The sequence below is a fragment of the Haliotis asinina genome, chromosome 12 (genome assembly GCF_037392515.1).
Source record: "Haliotis asinina isolate JCU_RB_2024 chromosome 12, JCU_Hal_asi_v2, whole genome shotgun sequence".
Lineage (NCBI taxonomy): Eukaryota > Metazoa > Mollusca > Gastropoda > Lepetellida > Haliotidae > Haliotis > Haliotis asinina.
In genome coordinates, this window is record NC_090291.1 from 7,610,921 (window position 1) to 7,638,797 (window position 27,877).

The following is a 27,877-nucleotide window of genomic DNA, read 5'->3' on the forward strand; positions in this document are numbered from 1 at the left end:
AAAAGATTCCAACACAAACACTCTTTATAATGTTGGACATTTCCTCTATCATGCTGAGAAGAGGATCAATTTTAAAAATGCTCAGTGACTGAAATTGAATTATGTTTGTATTTTCAGCCTGAGGCCTCTGTACTGAATACAAATGTCTGTGTCTGCCTGCTTGTTGTAAGAGGCAACTAACGGGATCAGGGGGCCAGGTTCGCAGGCTAGGGTGACACATTTCAACGGTTCCCAATTGCACAGATCGATGCTCATGCTGTTGATAGCTTGACTGTTTAGGACCGACTTGATTATTTACAGACCGCCGCCATATAGCTGGAATACCGCTGAGTTTGGCGTAAAACTAAACTCACTCAAGTAGTGTACCTAAATGTTTGGGTTCAAAACCAACTCATCACCTGCAGCACCAAAGGTCATCACAACATTTGATGTCACTAGTCGGTGCCATCACAGAACTCATCCTGTCCTGACAACGCACTGGTCGTCGTTCATAGTATCAGCCTCTTGTCTCTATGACAGTTATTCAGACAGATACAAATCGTCTTGGTGGTAGCTAGAATACTGATTTTTCACGAAGCTGAACAATGTAACATTGAATAAAAAGGCAAATGACACCCTTCTGCAAGATAAGGTGTTACCTGCCTACACTGGTGTCAGGTGAGCAGAAATGTGTATATGTGGTTCAAGAAACATGTAAGAAAGTTGAATATTCTTTCCATTTTGAGTTAAGAACAAAAGAGAAATTTAAAAGAATGGAGCAGTTATGGTTCCTGTTCCAGATGAAACTTGTCGTGATTCTCTTCGAGTCTTGCCAACTGACCGTGGATGATTAAAACGAATTCGCGTACTAACTCACATACTGTTTTGCCTTGTAACACCGCATTACTTACTGGACATAAATATTAGAGCAGTCCATTCACGTCTGTATAATGCAATAGAATTGTGAACGTCGATCAGAAACGGACAGAAAGAACAGGAATGTAAGGTTTAAGGAGTAAGTATAAGGTAAATAGTGGTGCAGATACAAAATACGTTTGAAAAATATTGAGTCTGCTGTTTGAATGTAGCGAGGAACATTAGAATGTAAATTTGATCAGCATAATTTACTGTGTGATGATTCGTTTAATTATTGTTTGGTGATATATGTATTCACTGTCAGTTGTTAGTTGTCTTGACCTAACGAAAGCGTGGTATACAATTACACTGGCGCCTTGTAGGGAGATAAAATTTCCAGGAATTGCGCTACATATGATACATCACCATATGCGGTTCTAAGCGGCGAGGTGGGGTTCGGGTGGCGAGGTGGGGGTGGGGGTGGGGGGGTGGGGGTTCGGGTGATGTTTCGCTTTTTCTCTTGGACACCATCGGTAACTATCATCGATTTGTCTATTTGAGTATTATGCCGTCAGTGGTGTAGAACATCTGCATGTTAATTAATATCCGTATATTTTTGCTTCAAAACATCTTAATTATTCTTTGAAAGTCATTTAGTAGGAATAAAACATCCTATCAACATGGTTAGTCCATTCCCTGCCCAAACAACCTAATTCAAGGGAGTGGAAAATTGGATTTTGCAGACATTTATAATTTCAACGTTAAATTACATATTTTATTCAGTTTGGTACCAGTGTTCATCATAATTTTTCATTTCATACAATTTGCAAGCTGTTTTAAGTTCCATGCCAAAACAACCTGTCATCTCTGTTGTCAGTCAAAACAAGCAAAGTCTGACTCAGGTCATTTTGTCACTGAGTATCATATTTTAAAAGCTATCTTCTCAAAAACTGTAGGGCATACCCCAACAACCTTATATCACAGGAAAGAGCTTCTCAAACTGCATATACCTGTGTTATTATTCCAAAACAACCTAAGTATGACTTGGGTTGTTTTGGCATGCCATTCTTGATACAGTCTCTATATGCGCATAAATATGGTCTCTACATATGCATCTATATTCTAATTGGTCTCTTTATACGCATCCATATGGTCTCTACATATGCATCTATATTCTAATTGGTCTCTTTATACGCATCCACATGGTCTCTACATATGCATCTATATTCTAATTGGTCTCTTTATACGCATCCATATGGGTCCCTATATACGCACCCATATAGTCTCTACATACGCTCCCATACAGTCTTTACATACACATCCATATACATCTCTACACACATGCAGTTCCTAGATGGTTAACCATGCCCCTTGTCTTATGGCGTCCCCAAGGGTCGTTGTTGGTGTTCCGTGACCTGTGTTGGGCCCACTGCTCTTCACTATGTACTAATTCCTCAGTTTCCAGTAGAATCAAGTTCAAAATTCTATCCCATGAGGCACCGTGTATATACTGCGTGACATACAGCGAATATACCAAAGCACCAGTGAACAGTCAACCTGGAACCTTTCAGCGCTATACAAACTGAATGATTAGATTAGATCCATATACGTCTCCATATAGGCTGTGAAAGCAGAGGTCAGAAGGATCAAGGGGACTGGTTCTGTACCATGGTGGGCTGTGCACACTGTGCTTTACAGACTCTCTTCTTTCACGGTTTCTTTGGTGATGTTCTGCAGCTCACCTTCCTGCTCTCGCTGCATCCACGGTATATAGTACTCAAACAATGTCTCTGAAGCAACACATTTTATTATGAAAATACCTCAAGTTATGAAAGACACACAAAAGACACATGTATTGCATAGATGTAGTTTCAAGTAGATGACAAACGCCATGTTAGGGGAACAAGGACCATTAATACCTCATACTTTGTCAATACCCTCAGCATTAACATATCACACTTTGTCAATACCTTTAGCATTAATACCTCAAACTTTGTCAAAACTCTCAGCATTAATGTCTCACTCTTTGTCAAATCCTTTAGCATTAATACCTCATACTTTGTCAAAACCTTCAGCATTAATACCTCATGCTTTGTAAATACCTTCAGCATTAATACAGTGTTATCACATTGCACTATTCAAGACCTTTACCAACTCACAGGAACACACTTTGAATTGACAAGTTTTCTTTAGAACACTAACATATTGTCGGAATATAAACCCAAAATGTTGTCCAATAGATTTTCAGAGCAGCATTAAAAACAAAAAGGCAAGAATAACTTGGGGCTGGAATACAATCCTTAAATTTTGTTAAACATTTGGAATAAATAATGTAATGTAGTTCTCTGTAATAACAGGTTTATACAAGGTACCTTTACGTCACCATGTTTTGGGTCACAGGGCATTTATAGTCAAGCCCTTGCTTCAGTGTATAAAAAGATTCATATTAAAGAAGCAATGTATTTGCTAAATCATAAAAAAGTAAGCCAAATAAAATTTAATCTTTTTCATCTCTTATACATGCACAAAAATCTAACGAAAAATGTGACAATATATATAAAAACTATTCAGTTCTTTCATGTGCCAATATCTCAAAACAATTAAAAGTTAAGTTAAATTGTCTTAAATTCCACCACCAACGTATATGTAAAATATTTTATCATCATAAAAAACGAAAATGAAGTTTTGTGTTATGAATGTTTCTGGAAAAACACTTGATATGTCACACATCAGTACATGGAAACCTCAAACAACAGCTTACCCCACACACCTCAGTACATGGAAACCTCACACCCCTGGTTACCCCACACACCTCAGTACATGGAAACCTCACATCCCAGGTTACCCCACACCCTTCAGTACATGATAACCCCTTCCCCACCCCCTCAATAGATGGTAGCCCATCACTCATACAGTGAGGATGAAATCAGCTATGAAGGTGTTAACAGTTTTAATGCCGAACAAAATTCTGGCTTAGACAAATAGATGAGAAATACATCATAAGGAAACCATTAAAAACCGCCACATCCTCAAAAGAACACAAACTCTGAGACTCCCTCTCCCTGTATTAGACAAGTTTTGATGTGTACAAGATACTCTTGGGTTGTATGAAAAAAGAGGAATTTGACTGAGGAATGCCTTATAAACTAACTATGTTAAAAACAATGCCGGCAACAAAATTACAGTAGTACAGAGACAGGGTCTTCTTTTAATTTACACTCAAATTTATAAAATATAGAATATATATCTGGCTTTGAAGGAGTAAGTGAAAACTAACTAGCCTCCATGGTATCAAATTCCAGAACACTTCAACATTTCCACTTCATGTATCATAATATGAACATGTGCTGGTGACACAGAGCAAAGATCTGTAAACTAGGATTACTTTTGAACATTTCATGTACAACCTTAGGAATAACATACAAATATCTGGTTAAATATATCTCCCTTGTCATATCACCACACAATAGTATATCTAAAGTGAGATTCACATCCACAAAAAATTCATTTCAGAAACCTTAGATTCTACTCCCTCTTTAACCATAGTGGCACCTACACCTTGAGCGAGATTCCAAGGACAGTGTTCTATCACTTATACCATGCGACCCATCACCAGTCATCTTAGGCTGAATAAAAAAGTGAAATGTTTCTCAGGCATCGGTGTGTCACCTTTATTTGTGCATGTAACGATTTGTTATTTCCATTTCTGAAACAATAATTTTGATTTTGCAGCGTTCCGATCATCCGCTTGTCCACTATGAGAATGAGTGTGTGTGAGAACAAGTATGACTGATACTACTCATTAACAAAATTTTAACTTTCCAAGCTGTATTTCTGGGAGAAAAAAATAATGTGTTCCACCCTTGTCACTTTTTTCTGTCAAAAATGAAGAAAAAAAGTCCTACCACCCTCGTCACTTTTGAAAAAAATGTGCCCAGGAACCATTTAATTATTTTTCTGCAGCCTTAGAGAAAATCTCTGTTCAGCTTTCATTAACACACAGCTCCTATTCCAGAACCACCTTTGTCAGTAAATGATGAAACTATAACAGCTATATGTAGCAACATGTCGTGTGAATCTGCTTCCCAATTAATGTTGAAAAAACAATGAATCTAGGGTACGTATACACAGAGTGAGGATATATACATATTACCATATTAGCCTGGACTGTGAAGGCAACACTGACATACAAGTCAGGTCAAGAAATACAAAGCTATGAACAGCAATAAGAGCATCATTTTTTTAAAAAGTTCTTCACATAGCCACCAAATTCTGAACATGGCTTCTCCAGCCAGGGGAAATCAAACAATGATAAACTTTAATGAAGACAAACTTATCTCAGTGATGTTCTTGGTTCTCATTTACGGTATTGGAAGAAAACAAAAAGCCTGGGAGGGGTAGGTAATAAAATCAGGAGTCTTTGTCAGGCAATGAGAAACAGAGAAAATATAAATGCTGCCCTAGCATGGAATGTGATTACTGGGAGGAGAAATGTTAAGACTATCACCAGACACAGGGCACACTGTGTTGAATTAGAGATGATATTTGGAATGTCATTTCTATAGAAAAGAAAGTTGTAGGGAGAGACCACTGTATACGTTTAGCCCATACAACCGGCAATAAACACACCTGGACACACTTAAAAGCGATGTAAACTCTTGATTAATGGAAATTGTTTGCTTCTACAAGAAAAGCGATGAAACTCTTAGACTTCCACATTATGCTGCTATGTATGTACATGGCTGTTAGAGGACCCTATAATGAATGACCCAGGGTGTTACAGCACAGGAAACAATGCTGTCTACAACTGCATAACAAAGACAGACACTGTATCTGAACATAGGTTGAAGAATTTAACTAACACTGATAACTAGCTCTCTTGCACCTCGAAAGATTGTTTGACAAACCTGTTACTAGAAAGACCTAATGAAGGAGCAAGCATTAACTCCAAAACGTCATGTTATTTACAATAAAGAAATTCAAAACCATATATCTTGCTTTTCTTATGCATTCCAGTACTAAATTCCCTTCAAAGATTTCACCTTGTTTATTTCTAGAATATCTTTTTCAAACTCAATCATTAAATGTTAGACCTTTTTCCTCTATTTAGACTTTATGAAATATATTTTGCACCTAGTTGAGATGCATCTTCTAGGCGGATATGGAGAAATGAGAGACAAGGATGTAGGATGTTGGGCCAGTTAGATATGATTGAAAACTGGCTGTTTCTGTCCCACAACTTTGAAGGACATCGCACGGTCACGGATTGTGTTGGGGTGAATTGCCTTGTCAATGTGCAAGTCATCCTCATCAGTGCCTGGAGAGTAGGACAGGTTGGTGGAGACGAGAAGTGCTCCCTGAAAACAGTAGTCGTATTTCTTCATATTTAGTTCAATATGGAGAGGAACAGATAAAGAAAAACTGCAGATCCTTAAAAGAGCAACACTATTTTGATCTCAAAGGAGATTCTGATGCTCTCTCAGATGTGTGCGACTCGTGAAGGTCCGGGATAGAATAGGCCTTCAGCAGCCCATGCTTGCCATAAAAGGAGACTATGCTTGTTGTAAGAGGTGACTAACGGGATCGGGTGGCCAGGCTCGCTGACTTCACTGATGCATGTCATCAGTACCAAATGTGCAGATTGGTGCTCATGCTGTTGATCACTGGATTGTCTGGTCCAGATTCAATTATTTACAGATTGCTGGCATATGGCTGGAATATTGCTGAGTATGGCATAAAACTAAACTCACTCACTCACTCACTCACATGTATGTGCTACTTTCTGTCTGAGAACGTGGCACCTTACTTTATATCTCAAGCTTTTCATGCCAGACATGTTGTGATGACGACTCAATGACACATGTCAGGATATACCCGATTCCGTCTTACATCACCACAGCATTTCATATTGACCAGTACTGACCATTTCACTATGAGGCTCACATGGAACAGCATGTGGGGGTAACACCAGGGTATGTGGAAAATGCAGTATGTCACATCCTGGCATTACCATGGTTACTATGCGACCTAATTGCACCAACCTGGAGGAGAGACAGACTAGCGTTGGTGAAGTGGATGTTGTCTGTTACAGGCAGAACCAGCCCTTTCTGTCCTTGGGCTACAACATACAACAATACAACGTAAATACATGACACAGGCAAATCGGCTTCTTTTATTCCTTACAGGAAGGCGCTTCCTATTTTCATGATGCTTAGAGCGGTGTCGGGTATTACCGAACAGCTAACACCACATCCAGCCTAATTCCTACCCTGTTTTGTCACACATACCAATAATTTATACATACAACGGACCTCTTAATGAGCATCATATTCACGTGTGAAGACAAGTTAATCCCGCCTAGTAAACCTGTTTCAGGCAAATATTTGACGCGATGTTTTGCAGTCTTGTCGGACAGTGATGTCGGGCTATTTCAAACAATGACGTCGGGCTATTCCGAACAGTCGTCGGGCTTTTCCAAACACTCGTTTGGTCTATTCCGGGCTATCGTTGGGCTGACGACCTCTGTGACAAGTGTTTACGCTCAAGTGCGGTCAGTTTGTTCATATTACATACTCTGAAGTCCATATTTTGTATTATATATTTTATTTATATTGCATAATTTAGTCCGTTCTAGTATAAAGCTGGAATAATAATATTCAAAAGTGTCTTCACTCAATATACTGATATGCCAGGTACACGTCCTATAACGGTATAGTGTAATAGTGTTACTATAACCCATATATTACACATGTATTAGAGACTTTTCATGTCGTTGTAATCAAGGTCAGATATGTCATTGTTTGATATGTTATATCAACATCCAGTTAATGATAATAGAATAGGAATTCAGCAACCCATGCTTGCCATAAAAGGCGACTATGCTTGTTGTAAGAGGCGACAGGATCAGGTGGTCAGGCTCGCTGACTTGGTTGACACACGTCATCGGTTCCCAATTGCGCAGATCGATGCTCATGTTGTTGATTACTGGATTGACTGGTCCAGGCTCGATTATTTACAGACCGCCACCATATAGCTGGAATATTGCTGAGTGCAGCGTAAAACTAAACTCACCAACTCACTCCTGTAAGCATGCAGGTGAAACACGTGACATATGTACCATTCAAATACTGCCATGAACGCATAATATGACATATTTATGCTGGTATATGTGCGCAATTTATGCATATGAGCATGAGTCAAACACACTTCCCGTGGCACGAAAGGTACTTGTCAGGTGTCATTTGCTGAGCAACTACATACCAGATAAAACATCTTTAATACGTGTGTACAGCAAAGGGATTTTCTTGTTCTCAATGGAACAAAGTTGCCATGAACGATTCTTCACATGACAGTGCCATGTACAACTTTGAAAGACACTGGATATAGCCACCCAAACCAAAGTTAGGTCACGACGCTGGGGATTATGAGGACTGTGGTCATCAGTTATTACAAATACAAAAGTCCTTTCAGTATTGATCTTAACCACCTGACTGAAAATTTCTTGATTGGCATTGATCACTACACTAAAGTCAAACGTGAAAAATACAGGTACGTGAAAGAGCAATTTGAAAGAACTACAAACTATAAATCAGACCATATCGGGTCTGATGAAAGAAATATTGTCAGTTAAGCTAGGTAAAGGGGTAGCAAGTAAACAATACAGCACGTCTCACTCAACTTTAGTATAATTTAATGATGTCAGCTAAAAAAGTTGATAAACAGTAACCCCCAACACAGCAGAAATATTCCTTCATTTTTGTTCAAAATGCAGCAAGCAGTCACTATTCGAAACATCAGCAGGAAAACCTCAAAGGGAAAGTCCTTTAAAAGAGTGTTGTATTAACTTTTAACTCTGGGTATTTTTAGCATATGGGCATTAATTCATATAGCGTCAGTGACATTATTTCACGTCTGAATACAAAAAAAAAAAAAAAAGTGGGCATACGGAAGATGAGGATGTAGAATAAATAATTTAAAGTACATGAAACCTTACTTTTAAATAGATGATTAACGTGTATGCACTTTGCTATATGTGGACGTATTTTCTAGGAGACACAATTCACGTATTTCAACAGGGACAAGGGTGAAAGTAATTAAATGACATGCAAGGTGCCCATCACTCGCAGTCTAAGTGAAACCACTCTCAATAAAGTCATGAAATTAACTGCCCTTGATGTTCCTGTAAGGTCACGGTCGAATATCTCAAACGTTTATCGACATGCCTCAACAAACATGTTTCTGATGTAAAAGTAAGTTGTTCCAGGAACTAACGTTTGGAGTCAATGTCTGATTTGGCTTGGGAGAACACCATAGCTTGTACAATAAAACTCTCTATCAAACAATCATCATGTATTTTTCAGCAGGGTACGTTTCCCAAGTTAACGATTTATTTACACAGGACGAGTGAAATTCTAAAACCTACTAGAGACTGGAAACTATTAGAAATTCATCATTTCCATTTTTTCCGGTAGAGGATGTTTCCGTTTCTGTGCATGCGCATGAAAAATACTGTAGCGATCGGTAAATTGAGTAAACAGTATGGAAATGGAATTTTGTTCGGTAATAGCCGCTTGTTCAGTAATACCCGACAACGCTCTACGATTATTGGCTGAAAAAATAACACAAAAGTCTTAACTTATAAACTCCTGTTGCTCTTAAATGAATGGCCTCCTCCTCTAACATCAGCTAGATCCATCAGGCAAACTACCACAGGTCGGCCCATAAATAAACAATGCTATCCGCCATTGATGAAATGAGGCCTCCCCCAATTCTCATGGTATAACGAGGAAGTAACTGTAAGGAGTGTATGGAAGAGCAGTCTGTCCAGAAATGGTGAGAAATATTAATGACCAAGTGTCAAACTTAAGCGATCTTGGCAGAAAATGTTTTTACAGCAAGTAAACAAAACCAAACTTCAGGTGAAAGAAACAACAACAGGAAGTTGCTATCCATAAAACATTGCATGTATTCATATTCTTCCAACTTCTACATGCCTTTTGAGAACGTTATACAACAAAAATAATACTCTGTAAGGTGAGACACTGTACATTGTAGGCAAGACACTGTACAACATGAGACAAGACACTTTACAACATAATACACTGTACAATGTTGGCAAGATGCTGTCCAACATAAGACAAGACACTGTGCAACGTAAGACAAGACTCTATACAACATAAGACACTGTACAATGTTGGCAAGACACTGTACAACATAAGACAAGACACTGTCAAACATAGGACTAGACACTGTCCAACATAAGACACAGTACAACATAAGACAAGACACTCTACACCATAAGACACTGTACAACACATGTAAGACTGTACAACAAAAGTAGGCCACAGTAAAAATAAGAAAGACACTAAACCACAATAAACAAATGAAGGTAACACTTCATACAAAAGAAGTAAGACTAATTGCAATAGAAGCAAGACATCATAGAACAGAAGGAAGATTCTGTACAACATAAGTAAGACTGTGCAACAAAAGTAAGACACTGCAACACAGAAGTAAGACACTGTACAACGCAAGTAAGACAATGCACCACAGAAGTAAGACAATGTACAACAAAAGTAAGACAATACACCACAGAAGTAAAACACTGTACAATGGAAGTAAGACACTGCAACACAAAAGTAAGACATTGTAACAACTGAAATAAGACACTGTACAATGGAAGTAAGACACTGCACCACAAAAGTAAGACACTGCACCACAGAAGTAAGACAAAGTACAATGGAAGTAAGACACTGTACAACAGATGTAAGACACTGCACCTCAGAAGTAAGACACTGTACAATGGAAGTAAGACACTGCAACACAAAAGTAAGACACTGTAACAACTGAAATAAGACACTGTATAATGGAAGTAAGACACTGCACCAGAGAAGTAAGACACTGTATAATGGAAGTAAGACACTGCACCAGAGAAGTAAGACACTGTATAATGGAAGTAAGACACTGCACCACAGAAGTAAGACACTGAACAATGGAAGTAAGAGACTGCACCACAGAAGTAAGACACAGCACAACAGAAATAAAACACTGCACAACAAACATTAAAATGAAGACTTCATAACTACACTGGCCTTTGTTTCTTTCAAAGTAAGAGTTTATCCGCAAACGATGTGCCAATATTAACACTGTTTAACCTTCTGATAAACATTTTATTCAATTCAAAAATACACTTGCACAACTAATCTTTCAAATCTGAAATATGATTAATTTTCAGTTGTCTACTGAATAATGTATTTCAACAGAAAAAACTCCCTATCAGTTATATATTCACTAACCTTTGAAACAAAATATATATCAACAGATAACATAAATATATGTAGACATGACTTCAATGAGAATCCTTATTGTACACTGTTTTACAGGGGTTAAAGAGTATCCTCCATTTACTCTTCCAGTCAAGAAGTAATGAATGCATGAAATGAGAGTATCTTTAACTAAGGACTTGGGTGCACCACTTACCATTAAGCTGTGGAAGGACAAAGAGGGTGATAGCACTATTCATCACCAACTGAAGAGCTGTAGACTGCAACACAAATATATCCAATCACTATATCTGATGGCAACCTTCAGCAACTCCATCTGCATCGACAACGGTTCAGGTTAAGTCTGTAGCTATTCTTTCTGAACATGCACAACCAAGACAGGAAAATCATTACCGTTCCTACTTCCATGCAAATACAAAACAAGCTAGCTGGACTGCTAGCTGGACCGCATAAGTGTGGAGATTCATAGCTTTCATTGAAGAGTTTCTCAGATGATAAAACCTTTTTGACTTCAAATGTTACAATTTCTAAATTCTGCCACCAAGAATGAACAACTAAACAATTATATTTAAAAAAAAGTATCTACTGAATGGCTCGATTCTTCCAGTAATCTGAAAGAGTGAATGTCCCAACCTGAAGACTGACTTCAATAAATAACTTACCGACACTGGGCCAACAGTAGAGTTCTTCACATCCAAATGGAGGCTGTGGACGAAATACACAACAATGAAAACCACAAAGATTATAATGTTGAATCTGGCATATGATCTGTTATTGTTGATCCCACTTCCCCTCGCCTGTCATCTGTATGAAGACTCATCATTAATCAATGAAAGTTATATGTGAAAACACAACAAACAATTAAGAATACAGGTACAACTTGCTCATAGAATCCTTCACAAATACTTTTTTGTTTACATTTGTCTTGTATCTTGATATATATCTGAGATACAGTTGACTGTGTTTGAGAAATGAAATACATTTGGTATGTTTTAAATAGCAGTATATATTACTGATGATGGAAACAAGGGAATCTCCCATGAGTTGACAGTTCCTAGGTCACCTGCACTCAGCTGGAACCCATGTGGAAAAATGGCCACAAGAATGAGTTGGTCAGTAATGATTTTGGTGTACCATATCAACAGACAATAACTTCACTCAGTTGGAACCCATGTGGAAAAATGGCCACAAGAGTGAGTTGGTCAGTAATGATTTTGGTGTACCACATCAACAGACAATAACTTCACTCAGTTGGAACCCATGTGGAAAAATGGCCACAAGAGTGAGTTGGTCAGTAATGATTTTGGTGTACCACATCAACAGACAATAACTTCACTCAGTTGGAACCCATGTGGAAAAATGGCCACAAGAGTGAGTTGGTCAGTAATGATTTTGGTGTACCACATCAACAGACAATAACTTCACTCAGTTGGAACCCATGTGGAAAAATGGCCACAAGAGTGAGTTGGTCAGTAATGATTTTGGTGTACCACATCAACAGACAATAACTTCACTCAGCTGGAACCCATGTGGAAAAATGGCCACAAGAGTGAGTTGGTCCGTAATGATTTTGGTGTACCACATCAACAGACAATAACTTCACTCAGCTGGAACCCATGTGGAAAAATGGCCACAAGAATGAGTTGGTCAGTAATGATTTTGGTGTACCATATCAACAGACAATAACTTCACTCAGTTGGAACCCATGTGGAAAAATGGCCACAAGAGTGAGTTGGTCCGTAATGATTTTGGTGTACCACATCAACAGACAATAACTTCACTCAGTTGGAACCCATGTGGAAAAATGACCACAAGAATGAGTTGGTCAGTAATGATTTTGGTGTACCACATCAACAGACAATAACTTCACTCAGTTGGAACCCATGTGGAAAAATGGCCACAAGAGTGAGTTGGTCAGTAATGATTTTGGTGTACCACATCAACAGACAATAACTTCACTCAGTTGGAACCCATGTGGAAAAATGGCCACAAGAGTGAGTTGGTCCGTAATGATTTTGGTGTACCACATCAACAGACAATAACTTCACTCAGTTGGAACCCATGTGGAAAAATGGCCACAAGAGTGAGTTGGTCCGTAATGATTTTGGTGTACCACATCAACAGACAATAACTTCACTCAGTTGGAACCCATGTGGAAAAATGGCCACAAGAGAGAGTTGGTCAGTAATGATTTTGGTGTACCACATCAACAGACAATAACTTCACTCAGTTGGAACCCATGTGGAAAAATGGCCACAAGAGTGAGTTGGTCAGTAATGATTTTGGTGTACCACATCAACAGACAATAACTTCACTCATTTGGAACCCATGTGGAAAAATGGCCACAAGAGTGAGTTGGTCAGTAATGATTTTGGTGTACCACATCAACAGACAATAACTTCACTCAGTTGGAACCCATGTGGAAAAATGGCCACAAGAGTGAGTTGGTCAGTAATGATTTTGGTGTACCACATCAACAGACAATAACTTCACTCAGTTGGAACCCATGTGGAAAAATGGCCACAAGAGTGAGTTGGTCAGTAATGATTTTGGTGTACCACATCAACAGACAATAACTTCACTCAGTTGGAACCCATGTGGAAAAATGGCCACAAGAGTGAGTTGGTCAGTAATGATTTTGGTGTACCACATCAACAGACAATAACTTCACTCAGTTGGAACCCATGTGGAAAAATGGCCACAAGAGTGAGTTGGTCAGTAATGATTTTGGTGTACCACATCAACAGACAATAACTTCACTCAGCTGGAACCCATGTGGAAAAATGGCCACAAGAGTGAGTTGGTCAGTAATGATTTTGGTGTACCACATCAACAGACAATAACTTCACTCAGTTGGAACCCATGTGGAAAAATGGCCACAAGAGTGAGTTGGTCAGTAATGATTTTGGTGTACCACATCAACAGACAATAACTTCACTCAGTTGGAACCCATGTGGAAAAATGGCCACAAGAGTGAGTTGGTCAGTAATGATTTTGGTGTACCACATCAACAGACAATAACTTCACTCAGTTGGAACCCATGTGGAAAAATGGCCACAAGAGTGAGTTGGTCAGTAATGATTTTGGTGTACCACATCAACAGACAATAACTTCACTCAGTTGGAACCCATGTGGAAAAATGGCCACAAGAGTGAGTTGGTCCGTAATGATTTTGGTGTACCACATCAACAGACAATAACTTCACTCAGTTGGAACCCATGTGGAAAAATGGCCACAAGAGTGAGTTGGTCAGTAATGATTTTGGTGTACCACATCAACAGACAATAACTTCACTCATTTGGAACCCATGTGGAAAAATGGCCACAAGAGTGAGTTGGTCCGTAATGATTTTGGTGTACCACATCAACAGACAATAACTTCACTCATTTGGAACCCATGTGGAAAAATGGCCACAAGAGTGAGTTGGTCAGTAATGATTTTGGTGTACCACATCAACAGACAACAACTTCACTCAGTTGGAACCCATGTGGAAAAATGGCCACAAGAGTGAGTTGGTCCGTAATGATTTTGGTGTACCACATCAACAGACAATAACTTCACTCAGTTGGAACCCATGTGGAAAAATGACCACAAGAATGAGTTGGTCAGTAATGATTTTGGTGTACCACATCAACAGACAATAACTTCACTCAGTTGGAACCCATGTGGAAAAATGGCCACAAGAGTGAGTTGGTCAGTAATGATTTTGGTGTACCACATCAACAGACAATAACTTCACTCAGTTGGAACCCATGTGGAAAAATGGCCACAAGAGTGAGTTGGTCCGTAATGATTTTGGTGTACCACATCAACAGACAATAACTTCACTCAGTTGGAACCCATGTGGAAAAATGGCCACAAGAGTGAGTTGGTCCGTAATGATTTTGGTGTACCACATCAACAGACAATAACTTCACTCAGTTGGAACCCATGTGGAAAAATGGCCACAAGAGTGAGTTGGTCCGTAATGATTTTGGTGTACCACATCAACAGACAATAACTTCACTCAGTTGGAACCCATGTGGAAAAATGGCCACAAGAGAGAGTTGGTCAGTAATGATTTTGGTGTACCACATCAACAGACAATAACTTCACTCAGTTGGAACCCATGTGGAAAAATGGCCACAAGAGTGAGTTGGTCAGTAATGATTTTGGTGTACCACATCAACAGACAATAACTTCACTCATTTGGAACCCATGTGGAAAAATGGCCACAAGAGTGAGTTGGTCAGTAATGATTTTGGTGTACCACATCAACAGACAATAACTTCACTCAGTTGGAACCCATGTGGAAAAATGGCCACAAGAGTGAGTTGGTCAGTAATGATTTTGGTGTACCACATCAACAGACAATAACTTCACTCAGTTGGAACCCATGTGGAAAAATGGCCACAAGAGTGAGTTGGTCAGTAATGATTTTGGTGTACCACATCAACAGACAATAACTTCACTCAGTTGGAACCCATGTGGAAAAATGGCCACAAGAGTGAGTTGGTCAGTAATGATTTTGGTGTACCACATCAACAGACAATAACTTCACTCAGTTGGAACCCATGTGGAAAAATGGCCACAAGAGTGAGTTGGTCAGTAATGATTTTGGTGTACCACATCAACAGACAATAACTTCACTCAGCTGGAACCCATGTGGAAAAATGGCCACAAGAGTGAGTTGGTCAGTAATGATTTTGGTGTACCACATCAACAGACAATAACTTCACTCAGTTGGAACCCATGTGGAAAAATGGCCACAAGAGTGAGTTGGTCAGTAATGATTTTGGTGTACCACATCAACAGACAATAACTTCACTCAGTTGGAACCCATGTGGAAAAATGGCCACAAGAGTGAGTTGGTCAGTAATGATTTTGGTGTACCACATCAACAGACAATAACTTCACTCAGTTGGAACCCATGTGGAAAAATGGCCACAAGAGTGAGTTGGTCAGTAATGATTTTGGTGTACCACATCAACAGACAATAACTTCACTCAGTTGGAACCCATGTGGAAAAATGGCCACAAGAGTGAGTTGGTCAGTAATGATTTTGGTGTACCACATCAACAGACAATAACTTCACTCAGTTGGAACCCATGTGGAAAAATGGCCACAAGAGTGAGTTGGTCAGTAATGATTTTGGTGTACCACATCAACAGACAATAACTTCACTCAGTTGGAACCCATGTGGAAAAATGGCCACAAGAGTGAGTTGATCAGTAATGATTTTGGTGTACCACATCAACAGACAATAACTTCACTCAGTTGGAACCCATGTGGAAAAATGGCCACAAGAGTGAGTTGGTCAGTAATGATTTTGGTGTACCACATCAACAGACAATAACTTCACTCAGTTGGAACCCATGTGGAAAAATGGCCACAAGAGTGAGTTGGTCCGTAATGATTTTGGTGTACCACATCAACAGACAATAACTTCACTCAGTTGGAACCCATGTGGAAAAATGGCCACAAGAGTGAGTTGATCAGTAATGATTTTGGTGTACCACATCAACAGACAATAACTTCACTCAGTTGGAACCCATGTGGAAAAATGGCCACAAGAGTGAGTTGGTCAGTAATGATTTTGGTGTACCACATCAACAGACAATAACTTCACTCAGTTGGAACCCATGTGGAAAAATGGCCACAAGAGTGAGTTGGTCAGTAATGATTTTGGTGTACCATATCAACAGACAATAACTTCACTCAGTTGGAACCCATGTGGAAAAATGGCCACAAGAGTGAGTTGGTCAGTAATGATTTTGGTGTACCACATCAACAGACAATAACTTCACTCAGCTGGAACCCATGTGGAAAAATGGCCACAAGAATGAGTTGGTCAGTAATGATTTTGGTGTACCACATCAACAGACAATAACTTCACTCATTTGGAACCCATGTGGAAAAATGGCCACAAGAGTGAGTTGGTCAGTAATGATTTTGGTGTACCACATCAACAGACAATAACTTCACTCTGATGCAAACTCAAACTGAAATCCTGCAGATATCCAAGTAGCTGAGGGAGACAAAATAACACACAGTTAACATGGCATTTCTTACGACCTAAGAGTTGAACAGGAATGCAATAGATATAATAAATCACTGTCAGTATGGTGATGGATGCGCTGGTCAGTTGGCTGAGTATGAACGTAGGATACCTACTTTGTACTGGTGATCTTCCCCTTCACCAGCTGTCCGTCTATGTAGGCATTTACCTTGGCAACAAGCACCTGCGAAAACATGTCATAGGAGGAGGTGTAATTATCAGTTGTGTTAACAGCTGAAGCAGCACTTTTGCTGGGTGGTTTCAGAAAATTAATAGAATTACATCATCCGATTCAATAGTCCACTTTCCAAAATATATCTGCACAAATATTCCACGCAAACATACCTCTGTTACTACCATGGTCAGCATGTGCTCGAATTTTGTTTGCTATCCGAGCATTCAACAAAAGTCTCCTCGTCAAATGGCATAAAGTCACATGACCATGACATCCTATCTGGTACATATCCACTGCTAACTGAACAGAAGTATATGTTGAACAAAGTCACGTTCTTATCTCATCCTACCTTGTACCCATCCACTGCTAACTGAGCAGAAGTATATGTTGAACAAAGTCATATGCCTTACTCATCCTATCTCGTACCCATTCACTGCTTACTAAACAGAGGCATATGTTGAACAAGGTCACATGCCTATCTCATTCTATCTGGTACCCTTTCACTGCTTACTGAACAGAGGCATATATTGAACAAAGTCACATGCCCAGGGTGAGACTACATGCGTTGCACAGTGCAGGGTGTTCTATCTGACCCCAAACCTCTGAGGAGTCTACTGAATACAGAAACCCATGCCACCCTCACACAATAGTATCGGTCAACTTCTCCTGCTTCATAATCTGTTTGACCCATGAAGATGTGGGGTAGAATAGGCCTTCAGCAACCCATGCTTCCCATAAAAGGCGACTCTGCTTGTGAGGTGACTAACAGGATCGGGTGGTTAGGCTTGCTGACTTGGTTGGCACATGTCATCAGTTCCTATTTGCGCAGATCAATGCTCATGCTGTTGATCACTAGATTGTCAGTAGCAGCACAAGTTAGGGTGATGACAAGCTGAGCACATACATGCATATTGAAAATGTCCAGAACAGTACCAGTAGACACGTAACACTGATTATTCCAAACACTGTGTTAACTACAATCACTGTATACATAATTAATCAAACTGTTCCAAACTATCGCCGTCTCTTGTCAGTTGCTGGATAACAGGCTTGGCATACAGTGGAAGCTGTCTAGACAGAAGAAATAATCAGGTTTATACAACGTACCAGATTGTAGAGCTGGCACAGTTAACGAGTCCTCACCAAGGACCAGATTAGACAGCACTGATTACTACATAAGCACATTCAAGTGGCTAATTTCATGCTGTGATCCAGAACTGACAGCTGCCGGTTTTGACCGCTTCCACTGTATTCGGTGAACTGTTGGAAATTCTGGGTAAGAAACTGCCAGTCCCCAGCAACTGATGCTGGACTTTGGACAACAAAAATACAAGCAAGCAATGGACAGAGCTAACTATACTTACAATGGAGGTGGTACGCGATGGACAGAGCTAACTACACTTACAATGGAGGTGGTAAGCATTGGACAGAGCTAACTATACTTACAATGGAGGTGGTAAGCGATGGACACAACTAACTATACTTACAATGGAGGTGGTAAGCAATGGACAGAGCTAACTATACTTACAATGGAGGTGGTAAGCAATGGACAGAGCTAACTATACTTACAATGGAGGTGGTACGCGATGGACAGAGCTAACTACACTTACAATGGAGGTGGTAAGCATTGGACAGAACTAACTATACTTACAATGGAGGTGGTAAGCGATGGACACAACTAACTATACTTACAATGGAGGTGGTAAGCAATGGACAGAGCTAACTATACTTACAATGGAGGTGGTAAGCAATGGACAGAGCTAACTATACTTACAATGGAGGTGGTAAGCGATGGACAGAGCTAACTATACTTACAATGGAGGTGGTAAGCATTGGACAGAGCTAACTATACTTACAATGGAGGTGGTAAGCGATGGACAGAACTAACTACACTTACAATGGAGGTGGTACGCGATGGACAGAACTAACTACACTTACAATGGAGGTGGTAAGCATTGGACAGAACTAACTACACTTACAATGGAGGTGGTAAGCATTGGACAGAGCTAACTATACTTACAATGGAGGTGGTAAGCGATGGACAGAGCTAACTACACTTACAATGGAGGTGGTACGCAATGGACAGAACTAACTATACTTACAATGGAGGTGGTACGCGATGGACAGAACTAACTATACTTACAATGGAGGTGGTAAGCGATGGACAGAACTAACTATACTTACAATGGAGGTGGTACGCAATGGACAGAGCTAACTATACTTACAATGGAGGTGGTAAGCAATGGACAGAGCTAACTACACTTACAATGGAGGTGGTAAGCGATGGACAGAACTAACTACACTTACAATGGAGGTGGTAAGCGATGGACAGAGCTAACTACACTTACAATGGAGGTGGTAAGCGATGGACAGAGCTAACTACACTTACAATGGAGGTGGTAAGCGATGGACAGAGCTAACTACACTTACAATGGAGGTGGTAAGCGATGGACAGAACTAACTACACTTACAATGGAGGTGGTAAGCAATGGACAGAACTAACTACACTTACAATGGAGGTGGTAAGCGATGGACAGAGCTAACTATACTTACAATGGAGGTGGTAAGCGATGGACAGAGCTAACTATACTTACAATGGAGGTGGTAAGCGATGGACAGAACTAACTACACTTACAATGGAGGTGGTAAGCAATGAACAGAACTAACTACACTTACAATGGAGGTGGTAAGCGATGGACAGAACTAACTATACTTACAACAGAGATAGTAAGCAGGAATGGAGTCTTTCCATCTGGAGTCTTGGCGTAGAGGTCAATGTTCCCACTGAAGTTCATGTTGATGAGGCCGCTGGTGATGGTGATGTTGGGAGGTGCAGTAGCATACATCCTCATTGTCACCTGGCTGTTGGGGTATTTCTTGCCGATCTGTTATAGACAGTGTAAACACTTTACAGAGTGTACTGGAACGGGCCGATCAGTGCTTCTAGTAACAAAGTAACTGGTTACTTCCCAGTATGTTACAGGCAATGTATACATGTTACAGAATGACTGTAAAGTTGCTGATCTGTTAGATCCAGGAGTGAATGGGATCTTACCAATCTCATACAGACAGTGTTAACACATCACAGAGTCTTGATCTTGCTGATCTGTTACAGACAGTGTTAACACATTAGAGAGTCTTGGGTCTTGCTGATCTGTTACAGATAAAGCTTACAAGCTACAAAGTGACTGGGATCTTGCCAGTGTTACACACAGTCTTTCCAAAGATAGGATGTTGCCAATCTTTAACAGACACAGCATACAAGCTACAGAGTGACTGTGACTGTGCCAAAATGTTATAGATAATGATTCAATTCTGTATATTTGATCAATAGAAATAGTAGAACTGTTGTAGGTAGTTTGTTGCAGAAGGGTTGATTAAATATTAAGACCACAGACATTTCAGAATCTTTAGGTCAAATATTTCACTTGCCATGGGCTAGTGGAGAAGTGGTTTGGGGCACAAAGATTGTAGTTACCTGTGGAATGAAAAAACCAATGCACTTGAATTTGCATGTTGTGTTAAAGATTGACCTGTTACCAGGAGGAAGCTGGAAAAGGAAACAATATTTGTACAAAACATGACATAATGACATTGCTCCTTTGCTTTATCCTCAATGGTTACTTATAGCTTCCAGATCAAAATAATATGCTTTTCAGTTTAAATTCAGGTTTGGTATACTAAGCACATCTTCAAATGAAAATAATTTAGGCGTCTAAACTGAAGTCATTGAAAAAATAAAGCTGTCAATATAAATTTCTAATTTCTAGAGGCACGACTTGGGTTCCACGTACATCCTTGGCAGTCAGATTTTGCTGGAGGAAGCCGTGCTTGAAGCCAGCGTAAGCCAGGGAGTTGCCCATGTAGTCTGACACCCACAGGTACAGCATGCGGGATGTGTCGGACGTGGTCGGCAGGGGGGTCGGGCTGAATGGACATTCCTCCTTCCCTCCTTTCCAGTATACTTCTCCCTGAAACATGATCAGTTTGAGAGGTATGGGAGACAGACAGCATGTCATGTCCTTTTGGCTGTGCATTGTTCATATTTCTTCCGACATGTACCACAGAAATATCGGTGCATATCATTCTTATGTGTGTACGCACACATTTCAGCTGTCCTCAGGTGTATTACCTGGGTATTTACTGTCTGTTACTGCTAGGCTACCCTTGCCACGTTGGTACTGCTAGACTATCCCATCAAGGGCCATGATGGTACTGCTACGCTATCCTGTTGTGATGGTACTGCTACGCTACCCCTGCCATGATGGTACTGCTAGGCTACCCTTGCCATGATGGTACAGCTAGGCTACCCTTGCCATGATGGTACTGCTAGGCTACCCCTGCCATGATGGTACTGCTAGGCTACCCCTGCCATGATGATACTGCTACGCTACCCCTGCCATGATGGTACAGCTAGGCTACCCATGCCATGATGGTACTGCTACGCTACCCCTGCCATGATGGTACTGCTACGCTACCCCTGCCATGATGGTACAGCTAGGCTACCCCTGCCATGATGGTACTGCTGGGGTACCCCTGCCATGATGTTACTGCTAGGCTACCCTTGCCATGATGGTACTGCTAGGCTACCCCTGCCATGATAGTACTGCTAGGCTACCCCTGCCATGATGGTACAGCTAGGCTACCCCTGCCATGATGGTACTGCTGGGGTACCCCTGCCATGATGTTACTGCTAGGCTACCCCTGCCATGATGGTACTGCTAGGCTACCCCTGCCATGATGGTACTGCTAGGCTACCCCTGATATGATGGTACAGCTAGGCTACCCCTGCCATGATGGTACTGCTAGGCTACCCCTGCCATGTTTACATGAAATGTTTACATGCTGTGTCACTGGCACAGATAAGGACTTGTCAAGAGTGACCTTGAACACATAGGGCAGCTGACCTTCAGCATGGTCTCCATGAACTTGGTGTCAAAGGTCGGGTTTGAGATGAGGCTGTAGTCTAGCAAGAACTTCTTCAGGACAGAGACTGACACTGAAAACAAAAGATGGAACCAGTTATAAGCAACTGCAACATGTAAATATATATCCAGCATAACACCCAAGGGAGATAAGTCATACTTACTGGGGAGTTTCTGCAGTTGTTTGTTGGCATCAGTGTTGATAGCAGCAGTCACCAGCTTGCACATCTTCAAATGCAAAGACATACAACTTTGAAAATACACATGGACACATATGTCTGATAGTTTTGGATAGTTAACATTGGTGGATCTAGGAATTCTGAAAGGGGGTGAAAGTCCTGAGGTGTTGTAACTAGTAACATAAATGATGAGTTTAAGGCTCACAGCTGCAGATATATTTCACACACGTGTACCACAGAAATACAGGTGTTACCAGGACACAGATGAAATCTCTAGTACTGTGTCTTGTTTATCATAATTTGTATTAAGGAATTCGTTTGAGTGAAAGAGTTGGCTCAGTCTGGACTGACCTGACCCTTGAGAAGGTCCTTGGCTTTCTTCTCGATGGGACCAGTGAAGAGGTTATAAAGCCAAGACGCCCCACCATGGAAGCGGATCTTCACTCCCCCAATGCCACTAGAACAACTACTGCCAGTCAGCTTGGGTTTTCCTGCAGCATCACCTGTAAACAGTGGGCAAAATAGTCACTGGCTCACTAGCCCATGGCCAGTGAAAACCTAGTCAAGCCAGTACAACTCCACAGTCACTGGCCCGACAGGCTAGTGAATTTTCACATGGTGATGTTGTAAATTTATCGCTCTCTCTGACTTGTTAAGTTACAATACACTCTCAAGTCATGCAAGATTATGGCCTGATAAAAATGTTAATTAGGAGCTTAATGGTGAAACCCATGTCATATTCTCATCTATTTTTGGTACCTTGTGCCTGGTTTCTACATTCAAGTTTCAGGCTATTGAATGTTCTTGTGGGCTAGTAACTTACAGGCTTAGCAAGCCTGACTGGTTAGCAAAACTTGGAAAATATTTTCCACACTGCCTGTAAACAAGTGGATGTGTTGTGGAAACTTTCTTCCTCAAACCATACAAGGGGAAACAACTCCAACTGTGATGAAAGATACATACCAAGTTTGACAGTCTCACTGAAACTGATGTCACTCAGTGAAGCATCAAAACTGACATGATCTGAAATGTGGATCCTGAAATCAAACATAAACTTTGATCATCAAAAACATTTTCATGAACAAAATGGCATGTTCATACTAAGTGAATCTTATACCACTGTCTATGCTGGCAGTTCATGTCAACCCACATCTGCAGTCAACCAACCACTACTCACTACTCACTTCCACTCACATCACCTCATCTCAACAAACATATATTTAATAACTTATGCCAACAGTCATCTACTCAGGTCAACCCATATCTACTCATATCAACCACAATATATTCAGGTCAACTCATATCTATTCATATCAACCACCATATATTCAGGTCAACCCCCATCCACTCAAATCAACCACCATCTACTCATGTCAGTCCACATCTGTCTATCATATTTACTCATGTGAACCCACATCTATTCACATCAACCCACACCTACACAGGTCAACCAACATCTACTCAGGTCAACCCATATATACTCATGTCAACCCCCATCTACCCAGATCAACCCACATCTGCTAGTGTCAACCCATATCAACTCATGTCAAGCCCACTCTACTCTGGTCAACCCACATCTACTCATGTTAATCCATATCTACTCAGGTCAACCCATATCTACTAATGTCAACCCATATCTTCTCAGGTCAACATCAACCCACATCTACTCAGGTCGATCCACATCTATTCAGGTCAACTCCCATCTTCTCATGTCAATCACAATATACTCATGTCAAGCACATGTCCAATCCTGCAAGTCTTCCTTGGCAACCTACCATCCTTTCTTATACTTGTAGTGGACTTTTCCATTCATAGCCAAGTTTGCCCCAGCAGCCGTCCACTTGATACCCGCTCCTTTCTGCAGTAGCATTGAGCTACGTGGGGACGTAAAGCTGGAAATTGTCATTCTACAAGAAAGTCAGAGACAGAGATTGGAATGATGACAGAGGAAAATTCTGGGATGGAGTTTATTCAATTTTCATCCATCTGAATTTGAAAATCCCCACACGACTAAAAGAATTATTTACTCTAAGTACATAGAGGCATCTGTAAAACTTTCAACCAAATCGATGTAAATATGGATCATAGAGGGATAGTGATTATGATCCTTCATTTATCAGGACAGTGATAAACATAACCTGTGTCCATCAATCTCCTAACTAAGTGCTACCCACTACCTCCTGTACACTCGGATCGAGAGAGGATCATAATTCTCTTACCCACTAATGGTGTAGGACACTTTTCCTGACTTGCCGGACTGATCTGGGATATGCAGTTTCTTGATGGACTGCGATAAAGCCAACATAGCCATCTTGTTTGCTGAAAATATAAGCAAGTTATTTTAAAGTATCAGATAGATAATAGGATAACATCATCAGGGGATCCATTCCAGGCCTCCCTGGACAAAATTGTATAGTCCAGCAACTGAGCAGATGAATATTATTTCACCACCATGCAGCATGTCATTGTGTTATTGTTGTACATCACCACCATGCAGCACATTATTGTGTTATTGTTGTACATCACCACCATGCAGCACATTATTGTGTTGTTGTTGCACATCGCCACCATGAAGCACATTACTGTGTTATTGTTGCACATCGCCACCATGAAGCATGTTATTATGTTATTGATGTACATCACCACCATGCAGCATGTTATTGTGTAGCATGTTATTGTGTTATTGTTGTACATCACAACCATGTAGCATGTTATTATGCTATTGTTGTACATCACCACCATGCAGCATGTTATTGTGTTATTGTTGCACATCACCACCATGCAGCATGTCATTGTGTTATTGTTGCACATCACCACCATGCAGCATGTCATTGTGTTATTGTTGTACATCACTGCCATGCAGCATGTTATAACGTTATTGTTGCACATCACCACCATGCAGCATGTCATTGTGTTATTGTTGTACATCACCACCATGTAGCACGTTATTGTGTTATTGTTGTACATCGCAACCATGTAGCATGTTATTATGCTATTGTTGTACATCACCACCATGCAACATGTCATTGTGTTATTGTTGTACATCACCACCATGCAGCATGTTATTGTGTTATTGTTGTACATTGCTGCCATGCAGCATGTTATTGTGTTATTGATGTACATCACCACCATGCAGCATGTTATTGCGCTATTATTGTACATCACCACCATGCAGCATGTAATTGTGTTATTGATGTACATCACCACCATGCAGCATGTTATTGTGTTATTGCTGTTCATCACCACCATGTAACATGTTATTGTGGTATTGTTGTACATCACCGCCATGCAACATTTTATTGTGTTATTGTTGTACATCACCACCATGCAGCGTGTTATTGCGCTATTGTTAACCCCCATTTTTAAAAATCATATTATGCCTAGGAATAGATGGTTTTTTTTTGTTTTTTTCTCATATAAAGCCAATCCTAAACCTAACCCTAATCCTAACCCTAATTTTACCTATGCAATGTAAAACACAACTTTGCAGATTCTGATACCTTTCTGTTTGCACTTACCAGAGCAAATCATCAAAAATGCCAATTCAACCTATAAAGTTGAAAAAAAAACGCAAAGGAAAAAAAGCCCGCGAAATCGGAGTTCAAACGATTCACTAAATTTCCCCCAGCACTGGGGGAAAAGGTGGTTTCAACAGCTGTGCTGCGCTGCCCCCATAATGCATGCGCAGTGAATAGGTTCATGGAGCTTGAAACAGTATGCATGCCTATGAGGTCATAAGCTGTAGTCTAATCTTGGTTGTGTACACAAACACTGGCTGTCTGCTAAAGATAATATGCAATACACAGCTTCAATCATTGAGCACCTGCAAATTTGAACTTAACACATATCAGGCTATATGCCATAAACAATATATATTCTTTTACGACTCCTGCACCCAAGTCCTGTGTCTGCCACATTATGTAATTAGGCAGGTGTGATACTTGTACACATGACATGTTTTTATGTCTGTAGGTTGCAAACAAACTACATCCATTTTTCACGGATGACTGGATCTGACGGAAACTGGTGCAAACTCTTGTCAGTTTCAAGTCCTGCTTGGCACTAGGGCAAATGACAGTTTCCAATCATGCAGTAGTTCACCATCTCTACTGAGATAATTTTTGATTGGATCGAACGCAAATTCAGAGAGCACGTATTTACGCACCCACCATCTCTATATACATTCTTTATGGATAACATCTTCTTCTAGTGTACATGATTTTGTTTGACAATGGTATATGAATCCATACTGAAACGATGCATCAAGTACAATAAAAGAAGTTGTTATCCATAGAGAATCTTACTTTCTTGTGACTCGCCATATTTCGAAAATGCCCATAAAACAGATCATATTTCTGAACACACAATGAGCCCTCAGCGTATCACCAAATGAACCAGCCAATCGGAAGCCGTCATTATACTTGAGTGCACACCCATCCACTATGACTGGGTTCGCTCTCCCAAGGGCTTCATTCCAAGGGAAGTAAGCCCAAGTACAAAATACTGCACTTTTGAATCACGATTATGTACGCATATAATTTTGTTTATTTGTTTTTTTAGAAGCAGCAATGTATATTATATGTCATGAATGAGCGATAATTAAGTTTTAATTGTGTTTGATTTCTCGTTTGCATGACACTTCTAACATGATATTAAACCTAACCCTTGAACTTAAATCCTAATCCCCAGGCATAACATACATAAAATACATTTCAAGCAGGTGTTGCGGGAGGAACTCTTCCCTAAGTTTTAACAGGTAATTCAGAACTAACAATAAACTGGTCACTGGAGTCTTGGACACTTGCCAGATTAGAGGTAATATTGAACCCGTACTTAGTAACTGTTATGTCATGCCTGAATAGTTAATGATGGTAAAATGACCTCGTTTCCCCAGCAAACCCAAGTAGTGGTAAACAAAATCAACCGGAGTAGTACTCACCATAATTAAGGCCACTCTGGGTTATTCTTGCTTTAAATCCCGGAGATACTGATGCACCGAGACCCACAAACACCACAACGAAAATAACAACAAGCTTCATTTTGTTGTTGTCACGACTGTCACAGATCACCTACACAGGCACCGCGTCTTCGTGAGCGATCAGTCCCTTGTTTTTGAGTGTTAACTGCTCGTTGAAAGTCTCAACTGGGAAGTAATATGTGTATCAGCGGGGAATTGAATCTGCGCTGCACAGGTCCCAGAGCACCAACCAGGAAGCAGAAACTGAAGCGATGATCAGCCCTGCAGCTCTTCAGCCTTCACATTCTCACCCACTGTGACGATTTTGGGAAATTCCATCCAAGGGACGTTACTCTTGGTGTACCTTATTATTCAATGAAGCGTGTCGACAAGCTGACGTTGCTTGGTGTGTGAAGTTTCGGCAAGCCATATACCGGTGTACCAATAATTAATGTACCTAACTATATTACCTGTCGCATGCGCATAT

The 27,877-nt window shown here is 40.3% G+C and overlaps 1 protein-coding gene across 1 annotated transcript; it reads right to left on the reverse strand.

Annotated features, from left to right (window-relative positions):
- Positions 1 to 2,623: 2,623 nt before the first annotated feature.
- On the reverse strand, positions 2,624 to 27,717 carry LOC137257835 (bactericidal permeability-increasing protein-like). The gene is made up of 15 exons (XM_067795312.1): positions 27,373 to 27,717; positions 24,653 to 24,752; positions 24,209 to 24,340; positions 23,397 to 23,470; positions 22,785 to 22,936; positions 22,419 to 22,482; positions 22,237 to 22,328; positions 21,124 to 21,300; positions 20,808 to 20,879; positions 20,047 to 20,214; positions 17,271 to 17,338; positions 11,780 to 11,822; positions 11,314 to 11,377; positions 6,876 to 6,952; positions 2,624 to 6,191 (listed from the first exon to the last, which is right to left on the reverse strand). The coding sequence occupies exons 1-15, from the start codon at positions 27,470 to 27,472 to the stop codon at positions 6,036 to 6,038; spliced, it is 1,539 nt and encodes a 512-aa protein (XP_067651413.1). The 5' UTR covers positions 27,473 to 27,717; the 3' UTR covers positions 2,624 to 6,035.
- Positions 27,718 to 27,877: the final 160 nt, after the last annotated feature.

Coding starts and splice junctions, on each gene's coding strand:
- LOC137257835 (XM_067795312.1), bottom strand. CDS start 27,472: ATGAAGCTTGTTGTTATTTTCGTTGTGGTGTTTGTGGGTCTCGGTGCA. Junction 22,483..22,784: donor AGGACCTTCTCAAGGGTCAG/GTCAGTCCAGAC, acceptor TTGCATTTGAAG/ATGTGCAAGCTGGTGACTGC. Junction 22,329..22,418: donor ACAACTGCAGAAACTCCCCA/GTAAGTATGACT, acceptor TTTTGTTTTCAG/TGTCAGTCTCTGTCCTGAAG.